At 39.9% G+C, this 21267-nt stretch overlaps 1 protein-coding gene and 1 long non-coding RNA gene across 2 annotated transcripts in view; both read left to right on the forward strand.

Annotated features, from left to right (window-relative positions):
• The window catches only part of LOC309667022, a 398987-nt gene that overhangs the window by 43842 nt on the left and 333878 nt on the right, over window positions 1-21267 (forward strand). The gene's annotated exons all lie outside the window — the stretch shown is intronic.
• Window positions 16341-21267, forward strand: part of NOX3 (NADPH oxidase 3) — a 69045-nt gene continuing 64118 nt past the window's right edge. The window contains 4 exon segments of the mRNA XM_082475053.1: window positions 16341-18761; window positions 18765-18833; window positions 19451-19774; window positions 20774-20858. Coding sequence (XP_082331179.1) covers window positions 18744-18761; window positions 18765-18833; window positions 19451-19774; window positions 20774-20858 — 496 coding nt within the window. The 5' untranslated portion in view covers window positions 16341-18743.

The raw sequence follows: 21267 nt of genomic DNA on the forward strand, positions 1-21267 counted from the left end.
TCAGTAAGTGTTCACAGGGGCTCGGTGATGCATTAGGGCTGCCACTCCTTGAATTAACTGAATGTGCTCTCTCCCAGCCTAATGCAATGACCTGCTACTTTGCCTTCTGGCTTCTAGGCTCACTCCCTCAGATCCATCCTCCACCCTGACACCAAGATCATATTCTGATGCTGCAATCTGGGGCCTGTACCCTGTGTTTCACATTTTTACAGGGCTGATCATCCCCTACAGCAACAGTTCTCAACCAAGGGTCCATGAGCCATTCCCAGTCAACAGATTCATTTCTTGGGCTCATACTGTAATATAAGCCTTGGTTTTATTTTCATTTAAATTTGTTTCCAAATTTTAAAATAAGGAGATTTTATGTAAAATTCTAGAAATCTGACTTTTCTTCAAAAATGGAAAAGATATAATAATGCTGGCCCACGTTCCTTCAGGAGCTGAGTAGCGGCTGCTCCTCTCAGATGAGGTCTGTCACAGCGGGCAACTTGGGCCCCAACTCACTGACATTAACCACCTGGAAACTGAATCTGTGGTCCCTGAAAGCAGGCTCAGATCCAAACCTGTTATTTTTTTCCTACAAGGCTGTAGTGGATTAAATTGTGGCCCCCAAAAGATAGGTCCACCTGGAATGTCAGAATATGACTTCATTTAGAATAAGGGTCTTTGCAGATACAATAAAGGTAAGTATCTGAGATGAGATTATCCTGGATCAGGACAGGCCTCAAATATGATGATGGGCTGTCCTCATAGGAGACGGCAAAGGAGAAGACAGAGACACGCAGAGAGCAGAAAGCCAAGTGAAGACAGAGGCGGAGATCGGAATTACACAGTCCCGAGCCAAGGAGAGCCCAGGGTGTTGGCAGCCACCAGCAGCGTAGGACAACAACTTTCTGTTGTTTTAAGCTTCCAGCTGGTGGTAATTTGTTACAGCAGCCCTAGGAAACTAACGGTGTCCCTCTGTGATCTGGCCCTGGTTTACCTCTCCAGTCTCTGCCCCTGTACATGCTTGCCGTTCCCTCACAGCCATGTGGTTTTGTGATTCTGTTTTTGCACCTGCTGCTCCCCCTGCCTGGAAAACTCTTACATCTCTTTCTTTCTGGTTGAATTTCAATTCACTTTAAGGCTCTTATCAGAGGGCAAACTCCTTGGAGAACCCCTCTTCCTTAGCTGGGAAAATGAGCAGACTGCTGCCCCCTAGTGGTAACAATGTTCCTTGACCTACAACACCTTTTAGCACTCGCCACACTAGCCTGAAAGCATGCCAGGGTAAGAAAGCTTCCAGAGGCGTTCATATTTGAACTAATCCTTGATGGCGGTGAGGGTTATGAGGCATGTGATGGTTAATTTTATGTGTCAACTTGACTAAGCTATGACTAAGCTGTGACAATGTTGTTTGGTCAAACACCAATCTATATTCTACTGTGAAGGTATTTTTTTAGATGTATTTAACATTTAAATCAGTAGACTTCGGGACTTCCCTGGTGGCACAGTGGTTAAGAATCCGCCTGCCAATGCAGGGAACACGGGTTCGAGCCCTGGTCCAGGAAGATCCCACATGCCACACAGCAACTAAGCCCATGAGCCACAACTACTGAGCCTGCGCTCTAGAGCCCGCGAGCCACAACTACTGAGCCCATGCACCGCAACTACTGAGGCCTGCGTGCTCTAGGGCCTGTGCTCTGCAACAAGGGAAGCCACCACAATGAGGAGCCCATGCACCACAACAAAAAGTAGCCCCGCTCACTGCAACTAGAGAAAGCCCACACTCAGCAACAAAGACCCAATGCAGCAAAAAAAAAAAAATCCATCTATAAAAAAATATATAAATAAACCTCAAAACAAAATCAGTAGACTGTGAGTAAAGCAGATTATCCTCCACAATACAGGTGGGCCTCATCCAATCAGTTGATTTGTTCTGTGCTTAAGAAAGGTAGCTATTTTGATTGCAATATCAAGATGGAAGTAGAATAACTACAGACAGATATGGACTGTTGCAAATGTTGCAAAAATGCAAGTAAAATGTTGCAAAAATGCAAGTAAAATGTAATAAAGGCATGTAGCGAGGGACCTGGAATGAATGGGGGGTGGGGGAACAGATTAAGAACCAGTGGCAGAATCATGTGACACAAACTGATGGCTGGCGTGCTGCACTGTAGCTTCTTGAAGTCGGGCTTATGTCTTATTCCTCTTGGCCCCCCAGGGCCCACCCAGCACTCATGGGACACAGCATGCAATAACTTGTTAAATGAGGGATAAATGGAAGAATATACAGGAGAAGAATGAAGAAAGGTTTAAAGACAGCCTTGATGCTTCTATTGATACATCAGAATATCCATTCTTTTCCCTTTCAGTGCCTTTTTAAAGTTCTACTTCTTGCCCATCCTCAAAATCTGTATCATCTAAAAATAATCAGGAACAGTGTGGATTTAACTTTGTACAAAACTTCTTCCCTCTTGAGCCTTACCTCTAACCTCTTCCTTTTTTCTGTCCTCCAGTTTTCCTTTGTATCATTTGGAGCCATGAATGTATGAGATGTGATTGATGAGTATGAGGATATGGTGATCAGTGAGGAGATCTAGTTTAGTGGAAGTGGAATCAAGGTTGGTTAGAAAAAATATTGTGTTAGCAAACTTAGGGGAAAATGTATAGGTAGTCAAGGCCTACCTGTACAATGTGGAGAGGAAGAAAATTAGGACGATGTCAAGATACCATTGGGTATTTTGCAGTCATCTGACAAAATCACCTGAACAGAGTCAGAGTGTGACCAAGCAGTTTTGAGAAAACCCAAATTGTACTTTGCACCATATTGGTCACCTTGACAACAAATCCTCTTTCTTAGGACAATAATATCATACCAAGAAAAGTGCTTGCAAATTAAGAAAGTATTAATTATAGGTGGAATATATATGGCTAAGCTAGCTCCACCTGGAGAAATAAGTGGGAAGGTATCTGAAGAGTTTGTACCACTAACACAGGATGGGGTAAGGAGGGAAAATTGAAGTTATGTTACAAAAAGGATAAAGTACAAAGGACAGATGGGTTTATTCACAACCAGCGTCCATCAGTCAAATGATGTGCAGCCAGGATTTTGGATCCATTGGTCTCACCTCGTGGAAGTGACTTTGAACTGAAAAATGGAACAGTTATAGTAGGAGACTGTAGCATTGTGGCACCTGCAGCTTCAGTTGACACTTAAATCAGCTGGGATGATTGAGGCCACACAGAAAGGAGGAGAACCAGATATCAAAAGTGACAATAGACCAAAATACTGATTTTCAACATACTTATAGGAGCTCATTGTTCTTAATGAATATCCATCTTCTAGAAAGCACTCTAATATGGATTCTGAGCAATTCTGTTTTCCCCTCCCCCACCCCGGCCAAAAGTATTGCTAAAAACATGGCAATGGGAAAAGTAAATGTTACTTTTAAATTATCTACAAGTAACGAAGCACTTCTTCAGGACTATTGTCCTATTAAGTTGTACTCTTCCCAGGAAAATTTAGGTTTTAAATATCAACTTTTAAACTTTGACATAAAATCCGCAAGAGCTGTGTTGTCAGTGAGGTAGGTCAGAGGAGCACTAGATGACTGATCCCATCTTTACATGCGCCAAAAACACAGCTTAATGGCTCTAGTCATTCTGAATAATACTTTTTCTTTATTGGTTCAAGTTAATTAGCCAGACCACTGTAAAATGCATCTAGCGCTGGACACCAGTCAAACAGAAACCTCCATGCGCATAGGGGAAGTTGTCGTTGGTAGTTTGGGAAGTGCATCTGTGCATCTGTCTTTAAAGTAACATGGTCAGACAGGCAGACCACAGGACCAGGGGTCAGGCACGTGCAGCTCAGCTATATTTACTAACTAGGAGATCTTAGGATGACTTCCGAGCCTCTTTGCATCGCTATATCCTCCTCATCTGTAAAAAATGCCTTATACCACCCTCATAGGTCTGCAGGATTAAGTTTCATAATATATGAAATGCCTGGCACCTGGGAGGCTCCCTGGAAATGTCCACACTCCAGGCTTCTGGAGAGTAAATACATTCTCCCTATTAGCACTTCCAGGCCCCATTGTGTAGGACCCAGCCTCCTGGAATGAGCCCTTTGATGCTTTTCGCTGATTCTTTCACCTCTGTATACTGTAGACTGCAAAGATATGAAAACAGAGGTGTAGTGAGTGATACAATGGAATAGCCGGTAGACTTGAACAGCTGGACTCTCATCCTTTTTTACTATTAACCTGCAATACTACTTTAAACTAGTCCCTTAAGCTCCCTGTCTCTGTTTTCTCCTTTGTAAAGTGAGAATGTTGATCTACATGATCCCTAGGTTTCCCTCAGTTCTTGAGTATTATGATTCTAGGCAATTTTTTTATTATATAAGTTTTGGGTGTACAGCATTATAATACGACATCTGTATACACTACAAAGTTATCACCACCACAAGTCTAGTAACCACCCATCACCACACAGCTGACTCCGTCACCCATTACCCTGCCCCCAACACACTTCCGCTCTGGTAACCACTAGTCAGTTCTCTGTATATATGAGTTGGTTTATGTTTTATTTTGTTTGCTCATTCATTTTTTTTTTTTAGATTCCATGTATGAATGAAATCACAGTATTTGTCTTTATCTCTCACTTACTTGATTTAGTCAAATACCTTTAAGGTCCATCCATGTTGTCACAAATGGCAGGATCTCATTCTTTTTTATGGCTGAGTAGTATTCCATTATATGTATGTGCCACATCTTCTTTATGTATTCACCTATCAGTGAACACTTAGGTTGTTTCCACATTGTGGCTATTGTAAATAATGCTGCTATGAACATAGGGGTGCATATATTTTTTCTAATTAGTGTTTTACTGTTCTTCAGATAAATACCCAGAAGTGGTATTACTGGGTCATATGGTAGTTCTATTCTTAATTTTTCAAGGAATCTGCATTCTGTTTTCCAACAGTTCTACCAACAGTATAGGATTTCCTTTTCTCTACATCCTCTCCAACATCTGTTATTTTTGTCTTTTCAATAAGACTCACTCCTGTCAGCATGAGGTGGTATCTCATTGTGGTTTTGATCTACTTTCCCTAATAATTAGTAATGTTGAACATCTTTTCATGTACCTGTAAGCCATCTGTATGTCTTCTTTGGAAAAATGTCTATTCAGATCCTCTGCCCATTTTTTAATCTGGTTGTTTGTTTTATTGTTGTTCACTTGTATGTGTTCTTTATATATTTGTATATTAACCCTTTATTGGATATATGATTTGTAAATATTTCTTCAATTCCATAAGTTGCCTCTTCATTTTAATATGTTGCAGAGGCTTTTAGTTTGATGTAGTTCCATTTGTTTACTTTTGCTTTTGTTTCCCTTGCCTTTGGATTCAGATCCATAATAATACCTCTAAGACAGACATCAATGAGGTTACTGCTTATGTTTTCTTCTAGGAATTTTATGGTTTCAGGTCTTACATACAAGTTTTAAATCCATGTTAAGTTAATTTTTGTGTAAAGTGTAAGATAGGTGTCTAGTTTCATTCTTTTGCATGTGGCTATCCAGTTTTCTCAACACCATTTATAGATGAGACTATCCTCTTTCCTTTGTATGTTCTTTGCTCCTTAGTTGTAAATTAACTGTTCATATATATGCAGATTTACTTCTGGGCTCTCAATTCTGTTCCATTGATCTGTGTCTCTTTTTATGCCAGTACAATACGGTTTTGATTACTATAGCTTTGTAACATAGTTTGAAATCAGGGAGCATGATATCTCCATCTGTTCTTTTGAATCTCTGCAGATTCTTTTGACTATTTGGGATCTTTCATGTCTCCATACAAATTTTAGAATTATTTGTTCTAGTTCTGTGAAATATGCCATTGACATTTTGATAACAACTTCATTGACTCTAGATTAGTTTGGGTATTATGGACATTTTAATATTAATTCTTCCGATCCATGAACATGGAATATCTTTCCATTTATTTGTGTCTTCTTCAATTTCTTTCATGAGTGTCATAGTTTTCCATATACAGGTCTTTCACATCCTTGGTTAAATTTATTCCTAGGTATTTTATTCTTTTTTGATGCAATTGTAAATGGAAATATTTTCTTAATTTCTCTTTCTGATATTTCCTTATTAGTGCATAGAAATGCCACAGATTTCTGTATATTGATTTTGTATTCTGCAACATTACTGAATTTGTTTATTAGTTCTAAGTTTTTTGATGGAGTCTTTAGGGTTTTCTATATATAGTATCCTGCCATCTGCAAATAGTGACAGTTTTACTTCTTCCTATCCGATTTGGATGCTTTTCATTTTTTTCTTGCCTAATTGCTGTGGCTAGGACTTCCAATACTATGTCAAATAAAAGTGGTGAGAGTTGGCCTCCCTTTCTTTTTCCTGATCTTAGAGGAAAAGCTTTGAGCTTTTCACCCTTGAGTAGCTGTGGGTTTGTCATATATAACTTTTATTATGAGTCTTCTCTCTTTTTATTTGAGTCCTCTCTCTTTTTTATTGAGAAGCTTTATCAAAGTGGATGTTGGATTTTGTCAAATGCTTTTTCTGCAGCTATTGAGGTGTTCATATACTTTTTATCCTTCATTTTGTAATGTGAGTATCACACTGATTGATTTGCAGATGTTGAACCATCCTTGTAAACCTGGAATACAACCCACTTGATCATGGTGGATGATCCCTTTACTGTATTGTTGGATCTGGTTTGCTAATATTTTGTTGAAGATTTTTGCATCTATGTTTATCAAGGATATTGGCCTGTAATTTCTTCTTTTGTGGTATTCTTGTCTGGTTTTGGTATCAGGGTAATGCTGGTTTTGTAAAATGTGTTTGGAAGGTTTCCCTCCTCTGCTATATTTTGGAAGAGTTTGATAAGGATGGGTATTAAATCCTCTTTGATTATTTTGTAGAATTTGCCAATGAAGCTGTCTGGTCCTGGGCTTTTCTTTCTTGGGAGATCTTTGATTACTGTTTCAATCTCCTTACTAGTAATTGGTCTATCCAAATTTTCTGTTTCTTCATCATACAGTCTTGGAAGATTGTATGTCTCTAGGAACTTATTCATTTCTTTTCTTATTGTTGTCCAACTTGTTGGTATATAATAGTTCTTATAGTCCCTTATGATCCTTTGTATTTCTGTGTTATCTGTCATAACGTCTCTTCTTTCATCTCTGGTTTTATTTATTTGAGTCCTCTCTCTCCTTTTTTTCTTGATTAGTCTAGCTAAAGGCTTATCAATTTCATTTATCTTTTCAAAGAACCAGCTCTTAGTTTCATTGATCTTTCTACTGTTTTTTCAGTCTCGATTTCATTTATTTCTGCTCTGATTTTTATTATTTCCTCCCTTCTCCTAATTTTGGGCTTCATTGGTTCTTCCTTTTCTACTTCCTTCTGGTATAAAGTTAAACTGCTTATTTGAGATTTTTCTTGTTTCTTGAGGTAGGCTGATATTGCTATGAACTGCCTTCTTAGAACCATTTTTGCTGCATCCCATAGTTTTTGGTATGCTGTATTTCTCTTTTCATATGTCTCTAGGTATTTTTTAAATTCTTCTTTGATTTCTTTGATTACCCATTGATTTTACTGTAGCATGCTGTTTAATCTCCATATTTTTTGTGGCATTTCCCTTTTTTGTGATTGATTTCTAGTTTCATGCCATTGTGGTCAAAGAAGATGTTTGATATGATTTCAATCTTCTCGATTTATTGAGACTTGTTTTGTGACCTAACATGTTATCTGTCCTGGAGAATATTTCATGTGAATTTGAGAAGAATGTATATTCTGCTCCTTTTGGATGAATGTTCTATGTATATCTATTAAGTTCATCTGGCTTAATGTGGTGTTTAAGTCCAATATTTTCTTATTGATTTTCTGTCTGGATGATCTATCCATTGATGTAAGTGAGGTGTTAAAGTCCCCTACTATTGTTGTATTGCTTTCAATTTTCCCCTTTAAGTCTATTAATATTTGCTTACATATCTTGGTGCTCATCTGTTGGATACATATACTTTTATAAATGTTATATCTTCTTGCTGGATTGACCCCTTTGTCATTTTGTAATGCCCTTCTTTGTCTTTTATTACAGTCTTTGTTTCAAAGTCTATTTTGTCTGACATGAATATAGCTACTCCATGTCTCTTTTCATTACCATTTGCTTGAAATATCTCTTTCCATCCCCTCACTTTCAGTCTATGTGTGTCCTTTCTACTGAAGTGAGTCTCTTGTAGAAAGAATATAGATAGATTTTTTTAAAAATCCATTCAGCCATTCTGTTTTTTGATTGGCAAATTTAGTTCATTTACTTTCAAAGTAATTATTGATATGTATGTATTTATTGCCATTTTTATAAACTTTTAAAAAAAATTAAATTCCAAAACTTCAACTTTTTATTCCCCCTCCCTCACATTTTATATTTTCGATTATACATAGGCAAGGCTACCCCTAGACCAGCTGCAGAGCCTGGCCATGGCTGCTATGGCATGCTGGTGGGCAAGGCTGGCCCGTGGAATGGCTACAGAACGTGACCACAGCTTCTGTGAGATGCTGGTAGTAGGGCTAGCCCCCAGTTGAGTCTAGGCAATTTTGATTCTAAGTATGAAGTTCTGAAGACCATCTTTTTTTTTTTTTTTTTAATTTATTTATTTTTGGCTGTGTTGGGTCTTCGTTTCTGTGCGAGGGCTTTCTCTAGTTGCAGCAAGTGGGGGCCACTCTTCATCACAGTGCGCGGGCCTCTCACTGTCGCGGCCTCTCTTGTTGCGGAGCACAGGCTCCAGACGCGCAGGCTCAGTAATTGTGGCTCACGGGCCTAGTTGCTCCGCGGCATGTGGGATCTTCCCAGACCAGGGCTCGAACCCGTGTCCCCTGCATTGGCAGGCAGATTCTCAAACAGTGCGCCACCAGGGAAGCCCCTGAAGACCATCTTTTAAAAAATTTTACTTGGGACTTCCCTGGCAGTCCAATGGTTAAGACTCTTCACTTCCATTGCAGGGGGCATGGGTTCGATCCCTGGTGAGGATCTTGCATGCCGCACAGCATGGCCAAAAAGAAAAGTTATTACTAAGTCTTTTGTGTGTGCATGTCCTGTGTTATTGGATGATGGTTGTGGTGATGACTGTGGACAGGTTTGTCCCTTTTTGCCAGTTTCTAGTTTACTGTTTATTGAATATTCATAGAAATTTTGTTAAGCTACCAAGCAAACATACCTCTTTTCTGTGCTTACAATTCTTTCTTCTATTTTCCATTTTTAAAATTTTTGTATTATTATGGCTCAGCTTCCTGAGTCCTTTGTCAACAAAATGAATCTTTAATATTGTAATAATACAAATATTGATAGCTGAGCAGAATAATGACAAATTGCACATGAGATGACGAATGAGCAGCAAATCATTTCATCCTAGAAGAGAGATACCATTGAGCCTGTTGAGTGACATTGGCATCCTTCAGAACAAATGTACAATGCTTTCTCCAGCTAATACTTTCTTATCTGATGGCTTTATTTTAAAAAAAAAAGAAATACAAAACCTTTGTTTGATCCTTCTGTCCTTTTCTGAACTCTGATCAAACAGTCCCACAGTTTGGCTTAAAAGTAAACTTTCCAGCTTGTCTAAATGGATCATGAAAACAGAATATTTCAATAGGTGTTCATTTGCTTTTTTATTTACTACCAGAAAATTCATGGCTGTTACAAAAAAATATTTATTTTTAAGAAGCTTGTTTTATGTTGTTTCACCCCTCCCCGGTCTATTAAATCAAATGGATGTAATCTACTGCTTGATTCCTCAGAAACTTTCCCTGCAGCACACAGGGGATTAGGAAGCATGCAATGTGAAAGAGCAGCAGGAGAGATGGTTTGGAAGTGCTCTCCTCATCACAAATATGTGTCTTCAATATTTAGTTGTTGTGGCAGGAAAACAGCAACAAATACATGAACTGTAAACCATCTGGCTTGAAATATGTTCAAATATGAATGTTCATCTTGAAAAATGAAATCTATGGAATTCTGGCATCCACTTTGACTTTTGAGAGATGAACAGCTTGGATATGCAAAGAAGGGATTTCTAGACTAGCCTTCTTAAACTTTAAATTTTCCTGAACTAGAAGTTAAATAATTCACTACCTAGACAGGAAAACTTTCCTCTCACTTTTAAACTTTAAGGAAAAACGTTGCTCGAAAATCCTGCAATTGTATCTGTGTAGGGATTTGTACAGAATTGTCTTATGTTTTAGGAAGAAGAGAAATGAATGTGGTTCTGTGTTTATTATTTAACCTTTATTAAGTTTCAGTGTATGCTAGGTACGATATAAAACACATAAAAAGCATGATAATTCTGACTTTCACCAGATTCCTAAGTCAAAAAGTTAAAACTGGCAAAACAGGAAGCTTTGAACTGTACCACTTAGTTTGGGGGTAAGAAATGATGAGTTAGTCACTCTGCTTGCTTTTGAACTATGACCCTGAGGCTACCCAGCATCCGTGCCCTAGAAGAAGTAGCTCTCCAAATGACTCCCGGAAATATTTTAGGTGACTCAGTAAATGTAAAGATGAAATGTGCTGCAAACATATGTGAGCAGTAGGGAAGAGGAAGGCAAACAAAGCACAAAGCCCTCTGGGCTTAGCAGACTGGATCAGAGGTGACCACAGAAAGAGAACTAGAAGCAGGAGTAATTTTTGCTTGCTGTTTGATGTTTTGGGAGCTTTTCAAATTGACCCTTTGAGAGACATAGAAATTCAAACTTATTTGCCTCCTTCTCTTCTTCACATTATATAATTTTTGACAAAACCCAGATTGATCCCCATCTAGAGAGAATTCTCCCTACGGTAAATCCTTCAGCTAGATCTCTTTGTGCTTCAGTGACCCTCAGGTGGACAATCTCTACCACTCCAGGATGTACTCACCTTTAAATGATTCTTTAGTTGTTGCACATGTTCCCTGCTACATTGTAAGCTTCTAAATAGGGGACTATTCACTATTCACCAGACTCTAAGATCCTCTGTGTCTAGCATCATGTGATGCGCGCAGCGGTTTCAGTAAGTATTCATTTGAAATTATGAAACTTGGATAAATGAAAGAATTATGCCTAGGTGGGAAAAAAAAGGCTTGAACTGGATAATGTTAACAAAGTTTGTGAAACAAGCCATTTTTACATGACATTAAGAGAGCATAATGTTTCCTAAAACAAAAATTCAATATACTTAATTCAGCAAAAGGTAGGGTATTGGTGATATATTTAATTAAATTTTATTTAAAAATCAGATATATTTCAATGCATGGCTTTCTTTTTTCTTTTATTCTACTTTTTCTTTAAAAAGTTGAATTTATTCAACATATGATTTATCTAACAGAATTTCATAATTTTCACAACAAATGTTCTTCAAAATAACTATGTAAAGACCTGAGATATATGTGTTTGTATTTTTTAATTTCTTTTTTTCACCTCTTTTCACTTTAATACTTAGTTGTTTATAAATGCTTTTAGGAAAAGGGGCAAAAACATGTTCAATGCTTAGAAGAGGAAATTTGGCAATGTGATTTTTATGCTCTGTGAACTCTGCTATATCTACAGGAAACTTAGATTTTAGTATGCAGCAACAAAAGCTACTAGATGATCAATCTTGCCCTTGAGGATCAAAGTGTTTCTTTGTTCGGTCAACTGTTCAACTAAGAAACTAAAAAGAACTAAAACTATAACGCAGCAAATCCAGTCCAGGAATGTACTGTGGGCAGCCTGGAGTTTGTGTCATACATACAAGCAATTAACCTGCCTTTGTAAATGTATTTGTTTGGTTTCCCTCCTACTTTTTCCATTATAGAAAGTTCGTTATTGGTGATCTTTACAAGGGAAAAAACCCACATCTTTTGTGTAGTGAGCTGGAAGAACCAACCAATATATCCATTTAATTAGAAAGATTGTATCTGCCTCAGAAACACACAATGCAGATTTCACTTCATTTGTTTTGAGAAAATTCTGGAAATGAAATGGACACAACTTATTAGCAATGAAAAACAATTAGATGAGACTAGATCAAATTCTGAGCATTTATATCATTTTAGTAGTTTTCGTACAATTCCCTCTCCTTAGGCGCAACTCCATTCACTTGGCCCCAATTCTTGGGAAATGATTCAGATAGTTCTGATTTAAATTCTGATCTGTACAGATTTCTTCACTGAAGTAAAAATTGCGGCTGACATTTTGGGGCGTGATAGGCATCCTCGAACTTCACCAGGTAAATTAGAAATAAAGAGAGCAACCACAATATCTTAGTCATCAAAACTGAGAGCTTCTGAGGAGCCCAGAGGCTGAACTGAGTTGTATTTGGGTGTGTGATATAAGGTATGATATCTTGTGTTTTATAAAATCTGATTCCAACATTGTAAACCAACCAGTGATGTCAACAGATTATTCTTATGTGTGAATATAGAGAAGATGAGAAGAAAAGGTATGTCCATCAATTGAACAGGTGTTGAGTTCTGAGTGAATTGAATATAATTTGAAAGTCACATATTTTTTAATATGAGTAAACTAAATATCATGCAAGTTCTACAAAAATAAAATCTATAAAGAAAGATGCTGGGGCTTCCCTGGTGCCGCAGTGGTTGAGAATCTGCCTGCCAATGCAGGGGACACGGGTTCGAGCCCTGGTCTGGGAAGATCCCACATGCCGTGGAGCAACTAGGCCCGTGAGCCACAACTACTGAGCCTGTGCGTCTGGAGCCTGTGCTCCACAACAGGAGAGGCCGCGACAGTGAGAGGCCCGCGCACCGCGATGGAGTGGCCCCCGCTTGCCGCAACTAGAGAAAGCCCTTGCACAGAAACGAAGACCCAAACGCAGCCAAAAATAAATAAATAAATAAATAAAAGAAAAATGCTGAAGTTAAATCATGATTTATACTTTCATAATACAACTATGAACCATTTTTTTACGCTATAAATGAATAATAGCTTCACTTTAACACAAAGTATCCTTACATATTCAAAATGAGGAACAAACACATCACATTTTAGAAATAAGAATGGAGCATGCAAAGATGTGTTTTTAAACTTAAACCTTTATATTTTTATTGTAGCACTAGAAATAGTCTAAGCAATTAACAACAAAAATGTGACCACAATTATTATTCAGCAATATATGCCTCTCATTTGTAACACCGTGTGAAGAAGAAGGCTAGAAAAGCCCAACTCTTCCTGACACTCATTGAATCTAAAATAGACAAGATAGTATAAAATTCTGGAGGTAGTCTCTCTGAATTAATTTTTATAACCCAACTGAATAATGCCTCTAAGACACGTAAATCCTAAACACTTCAGAAATAACAAATCATTTCATCATGGAAGATTATTGGCTTAAAGAAATGAATATGAAGACTTTACACCTTTGTTATTTCTCACTGTTAAAAAAGCTACTGAGGATATTTCACTAGCTGCACGCTTACCTCAGGTTAATGCTGCCAAAATACATGTACTTTTATCTATTTCTAGAGGGGAAAGTTCCTTACAAAAATGATATCTTTTTCTAAAGAGAAGCAAATTTGCTAATTTTTTGTGGCTACTCTAAAACTTCTCCCAAAGAAGCATTATCTCACATAAGTGTGAGTGTTTTATAACTGTGTGGGTGTACGTGCCTTGGTTAGGGGGGCTGGAAGTGGAGGAGGAATGAGGTTGAACTCACGAGGTAGATATTACAATTAGCCCCGCTAAGCAAATGTATAAACTGAGGCTCAAAAGAGGTAACACAGCCAGGTCTGGGTGACAAGGAGAAGGCTCCCCCATCCATCAAAATGCTTCACTTATGATACCAAAGCTCAAAATGGTTAGAAATATGGGTGTTTTAAAAGGTACCTGGGATTTGTTCCAGCCAAGTATGGTAAGATGACAGACATGGAGACATCTGCCTTGAAAGAAGAGTTTCTTACCTAGAGCTCCCAAGAGGAGGGGACACGCACACCACACAGGGCCACATAGGGAAGCACCAGGGTCAGTCAGGAGGCAGGAGAAAGGGGATGAGCATGAGCCAGAGCCTTTATTGAGGTTTTGGTGGGAATGAATGAATCCTGAGCAAGCTTAGGATTGGGTAGTTTGAATAATTCCAATAGGCTCTGGGCTGGAAAAGTGGCGCCTAGTTGTCCAGTATCTGGCCCTCAGGTGACTTAGGGAAAAAAGAACATTAGATTGGTGTGTGAGAGTTTGATCCAGGAGACGTTTGGGGAACGGGCTCTAGATGGATTGGTTTGCATATCAAAGGCTGTTCTCTGCAGGTTGCTTTCTATCGCTAGGAATTAGCCAACCCTGGAAGGTACAGTTCCTCCCCTGAGTCTACAAGTCTCCAACATGTCAAAGACATCTTCCTATATAGAAAATTAAAAAGAAAATGGTTAATAAAATAGGAAACATATATTCATTTCTCTATAACCTATCGGCATTATGTAGAAAGAGATGGCATACTTAATCACATATAACAGGATACAGTTGGTGCTCTGTACCTACAGGTTCCACATCCACGGATTCAACAACCACGGATTGAAAAAAGAATTTTTTTTTCCATTTCAGAAAGTTCCAAAAGGCAGACTTGAAGTTGATGCACTCTGGCAACTATTTACTAGCATTTTCATTGTATTCGGTATTTTAAGTACTCTAGGGATGATTTAAAGTATACAGGGTGATGAGTATAGGTTATATGCAAATACTACACCATTTTATATAAGGGACTTGAGCGTCCGCAGATTTTGGTACGCGAGGGGGTCTTCGAACCAATCCCCTGCATTTACTGAGGGAGGACTGTGTTTATTCACAATTAATTATTAACTACATTAAATTAATTCCTGTGACATAAATGTGTCCAATTACAAGAATGCAATTTATACTGTATGTTAAGTGTGTTTGATGCACAAATCCATTTACTAGTACTTCATAAAAGGAGATGTTCAGGGAGCTGTGGTGGCGTTTGCCGCGATCTTGGCGGAGAATCGCTGCGAGCTCCTGGGGTTGGGGGTTGGCCTCGGGGCGGGGTTGGGGGCGGCCAGGGGCGGGGCTGAGGGGGGATTGGCCTCGGGGCGGGGCTCTGCGCCTCGGCACTGCACCCCCGGAGCGTGTCCTGCTCAACGGCCGAGGCACCGCTCGTCAGGCGTCGTGCCGGGATCCGAAATCCTTCCTGCACCGTCTGTGCCAGGCCCACCTCGACCCGGACGCGGACAAGGATGAAACAGGTGTGTCTCTTTCATGGTCAGAGTCCGCACCTAGTTTGGGCCCGTAGTGCACACCCTGCGACACCGGTCATTCACAAAGACCTTGCAGAGGGAGCGGAATTTTACAATATCACCTCACTAATAAAACTTGCAGAGGACAGAATTAGAGGAGACAGCAAAACGTCACAGCTGCGGGTGACGCACGTGCACCGAGGGCTCCAGGGTCCAGGGACGGAGCTCCCGCAGACCGGGTCCACCAGGCCGACAGGGGGCAGCCGAGCAGCTGGGCAGCCGCATCGGCTCTTCCTGCAACCACAGGGGTGCAGAACAGGCGGGTTCCTCTGCGGGGTCCCCCAGGAGCTGCACGACTCCCCCGCAGGCCCAAGCAGGGAGCCCGGCGAGAAGGCCACCATTTTGCGAGAACGGGGTTCAAGGAAGGATGTGAGGAAGACAGTGTCCGCAGCTTTAGAAATGTTTTACCTTTTCCCAAGATGCAACGATCCGCCATGTCGAGGAAGCCTGACTGTGAGAAGAAATCTGCTTTGTACAATTTCTCGAGAGAGGTCTGGGTGTGACTCCTTCTGTGCCCTTGAGGTGGGCGGTGAGGGACGGGGCCAGCTGTCCGAGGCCGGGCGTCCCCACTCAGGAGGCCTGCTGCCCGAGTGGGCGAACCCATAGGGACCTCCGCTTGGTTTTGCCAAGGGCCGCTCGGGCCTGAGGCAGGGCGCTCCTGACTGACCCTTTTAATCACCGAAGATTCCTGAAAGGACAGCGTTCTTTTTTTTTTTTTTAATTAATTAATTTATTTATTTATTTTTATTTTTGGCTGTGTTGGGTCTTCGTTTCTGTGCGAGGGCTTTCTCTAGTTGTGGCAAGTGGGGGCCACTCTTCATCGCGGTGCACGGGCCCCTCATTATCGCGGCCTCTCTTGTTGCGGAGCACAGGCTCCAGACGCGCAGACTCAGTAGTTGTGGCTCACGGGCCTAGTTGCTCCGCGGCATGTGGGATCTTCCCAGACCAGGGCTCGAACCCGTGTCCCCTGCATTGGCAGGCAGATTCTCAACCGCTGCGCCACCAGGGAAGCCCCCAGGGCAGCGTTCTTTTTGCTACATAAACAGACTGTAACGGAGCCTGGGCCTCACTGGTGGGCAGTGGCAGCAGCGCCATGGCCCCGGGCTCTGGGTGCCCGCTGGTCACCGTGGCAGCACCAGGCCCTGGTCCTCGGGGCAGGGGGTCTGCTCTGCCTCCTCGATGTGGTGGGTTGGTGGTTCCTCCTGGCCTCCGCGTGTTCACTGCTTCCCGGGCCTCCTTCCTGACCCGGCCCGGATCAATCGAGGCTTCTCCATTTGTCATTTCTAGGCGAGAGCCCTGTGCATCTTTTCTTTCCCCGTGTGGACAGACCACACAGTGTTTTTACTTCTTAGAAATGCTTGAAAGTGCTGCTGCCTTTGGGGCTGGCCTGTTAAGTCAGTTAAAAGGAGGTACAAGTTTTGCCTCGTGGGACCCACCCGGGGGCTCGGGCGAGCTGGCGCCCATCCCTGCCTTGGTCTTGCCTGGGATGGAGGTCGGGGCGGGGTGTCTGTGCAGCCAGCTTCTGGAGCCGAGACTCCGGGTCACGTTGCAAAGCCGACGTTTACAGCACATCGCAAACATCTCTTTCCCACTGGCTCTCTAGTCCTCTTGTGTAACTATGCACGTCTCCCTGATATTTCTGGGGCGTTGGGGACACAGCCTGCACGGGCCCTGCTCCCTGACATGACGTTGGAGCTACTAGGATTCCTTTGAAACCTTCTTCGGCTGGTCGTGCGGCCTGTCAGTCCGGGGGGCCTGGCTCGGAGGGCAGCTCTGCTGCCTGACCTTGGGCTTCTAGGCAGGTCTGGCTCCAAACGCTTCCAGAGGCTTCTCGCCTGTGCCCTCTTCTCCTTTGCCAATATTGCCTGATGAACCAAGTTCTGCAGCAACTAGGACTTACCTCCTCCTTTTTGTAAGGTCTGTTGTATGTTGCTAAATGTTTGGCTTCATTGGTTTATAGCAGCCTTTCTATAGGGCACACTTAACCCTGCTGACCCGTCCTCCCCGGAGCCCACAGGGGTGGGCGGCCCCTTCTTGGCCCGTGGGGCCCTGCTGTGACCTTGACATCATACATAGGCTTGTGGCTTTTTTTTTTTTTTTTTTAATTTAGAGATAGCAAGACTTAATTCACTAAAGTTTATTCTAAGTGGATATTTTTACTTTTGTACTTCTTTAAGTATCCATATTTTATCAGCTTACACTTCATGCCTAAGTTTCCCCTGAAAATAGCAAATAAAATTGTGTACTTGTGGGGAAAAAAAAATGTTTAGGGTAATGGTTAAAAATGAAGATGCTAAAATCAGAGAGAACTGGATTGAGGTCCCAGCTGCCCCTACTGCAAGTTACTTCATTAGGCCTGTTTCCACTTCTGTGTCAGGGGGCTTATCATAACCTACCTCATAGAGTGAGTCAGTGTATGATTTAATTGGACAATACTGGAAAAGTCCTTAACCTGGTGCCTGGATTATTGATTTAGGATTTAGAATTACTCTTATTATTTAGGTCAATGAATACTCATAATTATTATTCTCAACAGGTTTTTTCAAAGTTTTAGTTTTTTTAGGACAACTAAATAGATTCACCGTATGAAGATGCAGAAAGCTTAAGCAATTATTCAAATCTCCTCCTGTTTTCATCTTAATTGTCTGAAAAATTTAAATGAAATATTTGAGTCAAAACTAGCCAAAAATTTGCTTCAAGTGGGCCAAGTTTGCCTACCAGAGCAACCATAGTCACTGTTTAATAACTTACACCAAGTCAGAGAATGGACCAGGCCTATGCACAGCCACTCCTGGGATCACTGAGGTATGAAAGAATATTCTCACTGACTTCATGGGTGCACCAAGTGGGATTAGGAAGAAAATAGGGTTTATTCCATCAATCCCACAAAAATGTCTCCTTCATTCTTCATAGCCACATGTTAAATTTATGAAAATTCTTCCATCTGTGTTTTTTTAAGATCCTTTTCTTTTTTCTTCACCATCTTCTGAAAGATTGTTTAACTTATATGTATTTACCCTCTGTTCTATGTCTTCTATAAAAAGCTTTTTTCAAAGAGGGAGAAAGGAAGTAAAGAAGCTAAGTAGAGAAAACTCTATTAAAATGTTTTGCTGTATCCAGCCATCAGCAGCTAGGTTATTTTTCAAATTTACATAAGGATTTATTATCATCTTGACTGCAATCATGTAGAAAACGAATGGGGTACAAAGTACATGAGGCTAATTTAATAAAACGAGCTTTCTTTGCTTGTGAAATCTTTGAAGAAAGGAATCATTAGACAGAGACTTGCCTTGTTTTCACCGAGGTCAGGAGGCATGTCAACTTGGAGAAGTGCCTTTGGCGAGAAGTCCTTAATTAGAAATTCCTCGGGAGCTGCTCCCAGTAGGTGCTTCCTAAGACGAAAAGACAAAATAACTTAGCAGGGAAGCCCTTACTAAGGGTAAGGTTACAACGTCTAGGTTCAGGTGAATGAAAGAAACAATTTGCTGACAGCAAAAGAGCAAAGCTGTCATGATGGGGTGCTGGATTTTGAATGAAAGTCTCTCCATCATATTAGTAGTAAGTATCATTTTTGTTATTTAACTTTAAATATATACATTGACTATCTTGATTCTTAGGATAACTTGTATAGCGATATGAAATAACTTCAAGTATTGCTCTGGTTAAAGGACTGAAACTTGTTAGAAAACATTCAATAGATATATTTAATTTACCCTTGCAGAATCATGTAAGTCATGACTTTTAAAGTCAAGTAGTTTGCTTTTGCATCATGTATGAATGTTTCTCTAAATCGAATGAAGGCTTTGAATTAGACTATGAAATTGGAATTTTTCTAGAGTACTTTCTGAGTTGTTTTTAAAGATTTCCTCCTTCTTGACATCACTGACTTAAAACGTGATAGCAATGTTGATTAGGATGGTTTTGTACTTTTCATTAATTTCCTTAAAATATACCCATATGTGTTTAAAGTCTTTTTTTATAAAGTTAACAATTTCTTACCATTACAATCACTGTTAAAACACTAATCTATGAGAAATAAGCACTGTATATTGTGGTTGATATTGAGAAGCTCTTCATTTCACTTTAAAAGAAGAACCCCAAGAACCCCAAGTGATTTTGAATAGAAGAAAAGGTTGAAGACAGTATTGATTGGTTCTTTTTTCATTCTACTCTAGCTCTCATGGCTGGGATTAAATTTATATCTGTTTATTGACACATTCTGTTGGTACGAAGAGGAAGAGTCTTTCCTTTATACACGAGTTATTCTGGGAGTAAGTAGATTTGGGGACTACACATTAATTATCATTTCAGAAAAGAAAATGCATTCTATTTTCCCCGGCTTCCTTGTTTTCACTGTATCTCTTTCTTGTGTGTTTATATATGGGCAGTCAACACTGGCTTGGGCTCGAGCATCTGCAGTGTGCCTGAATTTTAACTGCATGCTAATTCTATTACCAATCAGTCGAAACCTCCTTTCACTCATGAGAGGGACAAGTAGTGTGAGTACTAAATTATTTGAAATAATTTCAGTTGTTACGATCTAATATGTGTCATTGAAAACAAAGATGTGCTTCACTATGAAATTCCCAATAATCCTGGTTAGATTGAGGTTTGTTTCTCTGTAGTGAGAACACAGTGACTAAAACTGAACGTCTGAAATTGGTACATCTGATTTGTCTTTTGCTTTTGCCATTGACTCCCTACACGACATTGGACTCATTGCTCAACCTTCCCCTGATGCGTTTGCTTCATCGGAAAAGAAGAGCTAATAAGATTGACCTGACTCATGAAGATGGAAGTATTATAACAGCTTGAATTATTACAATTTCTGATTAAAAGGAGCTAAATAAGTAGATGAGCCAAATGCACTGAAGAAGCATCTCTCTGAGTTTTCAGCCCAGGAAAACAGTCACTGTACATAGATTTTAGTATGTAAATTTTAGCCCCTACCAGACATATTGGGGCATTTCCTAATTATGTAGATTTCACCGTGTTGGGTACTTACCTGTGTTTCCTGCCAAACAGAATAATGCACTGTACAGAAAAATAAGACCTTCAATAACCCTTCTAGACTACATAATTTATTATATAATCATCTTGATAATTTTATGAATATTTAGTTGTAGATGAATATAGAGCCTTTCTTTGTGTAGTAAGGAATAATTTATAGACTACTTAAACCATGTCACTGAGGATGATGGTTACCATCTTCATTTTCTAAATTAGCTGAGGCATGATTATTAGCAGGTTTATTCTAGAGTTTTGGCTTATAGCCAGGCAACTACTGACTCAGTCACTTTTATTGAGTTGAAATTTCAGCAAAGCCAGTAGTAACCATTTGATTTTGTTTGTTTAATTAATGGCCACTAATTTTTGTGTCATGTAGCCTCACCTTCAGTAATTTAGAGACAGGGCCTGAGTCTTGCTTTCTTAACTCTTATGACACTGTTATTGCTATGATTTTCCCTGAATAAGACTTTTAATTTTTGTTATTCTAGTGCTTCAGAGGACCATGGAGGAGGCAATTAGACAAAAATCTCAAATTCCACAAACTGGTTGCCTATGGGATAGCCATGAATGCAAGTAAGTGCTTGTTATTAATTGCCTGATTAATTTTATAATACCTCCCATTCACTTTATAGTTTTATTTCCTCCCTGCCAAAGACTCGCCCTTAGGTAAAAGAAATCTTTGCCTTCCATCTGACCGTCCAAACCTTACATAAATGGATTTTTAAATTTCTGATTTATACACATGCAGTCTTCCCTACCAAGCCTTCAATTTGTCAAGGAAAAGTTTATGAAACTTCATTTTCATTTGTGAATAATTAAGCTTGTTGATAATACCATGGTAAAAACCCACTTGAAAAATGAACACTTTGTTAGTCACTATAATTCACATCAGAAATAAAATTGACCTATACTCAAAATCTCATTCAGTCGTAGGAAAATGACTATCAAATGGTATCATGGGCAATAAAAAGAAAAAAGAAAA

Source organism: Balaenoptera physalus (assembly GCF_965194825.1).
Source record: "Balaenoptera physalus genome assembly, chromosome: 9".
In the NCBI taxonomy this organism is placed as follows: domain Eukaryota; kingdom Metazoa; phylum Chordata; class Mammalia; order Artiodactyla; family Balaenopteridae; genus Balaenoptera; species Balaenoptera physalus.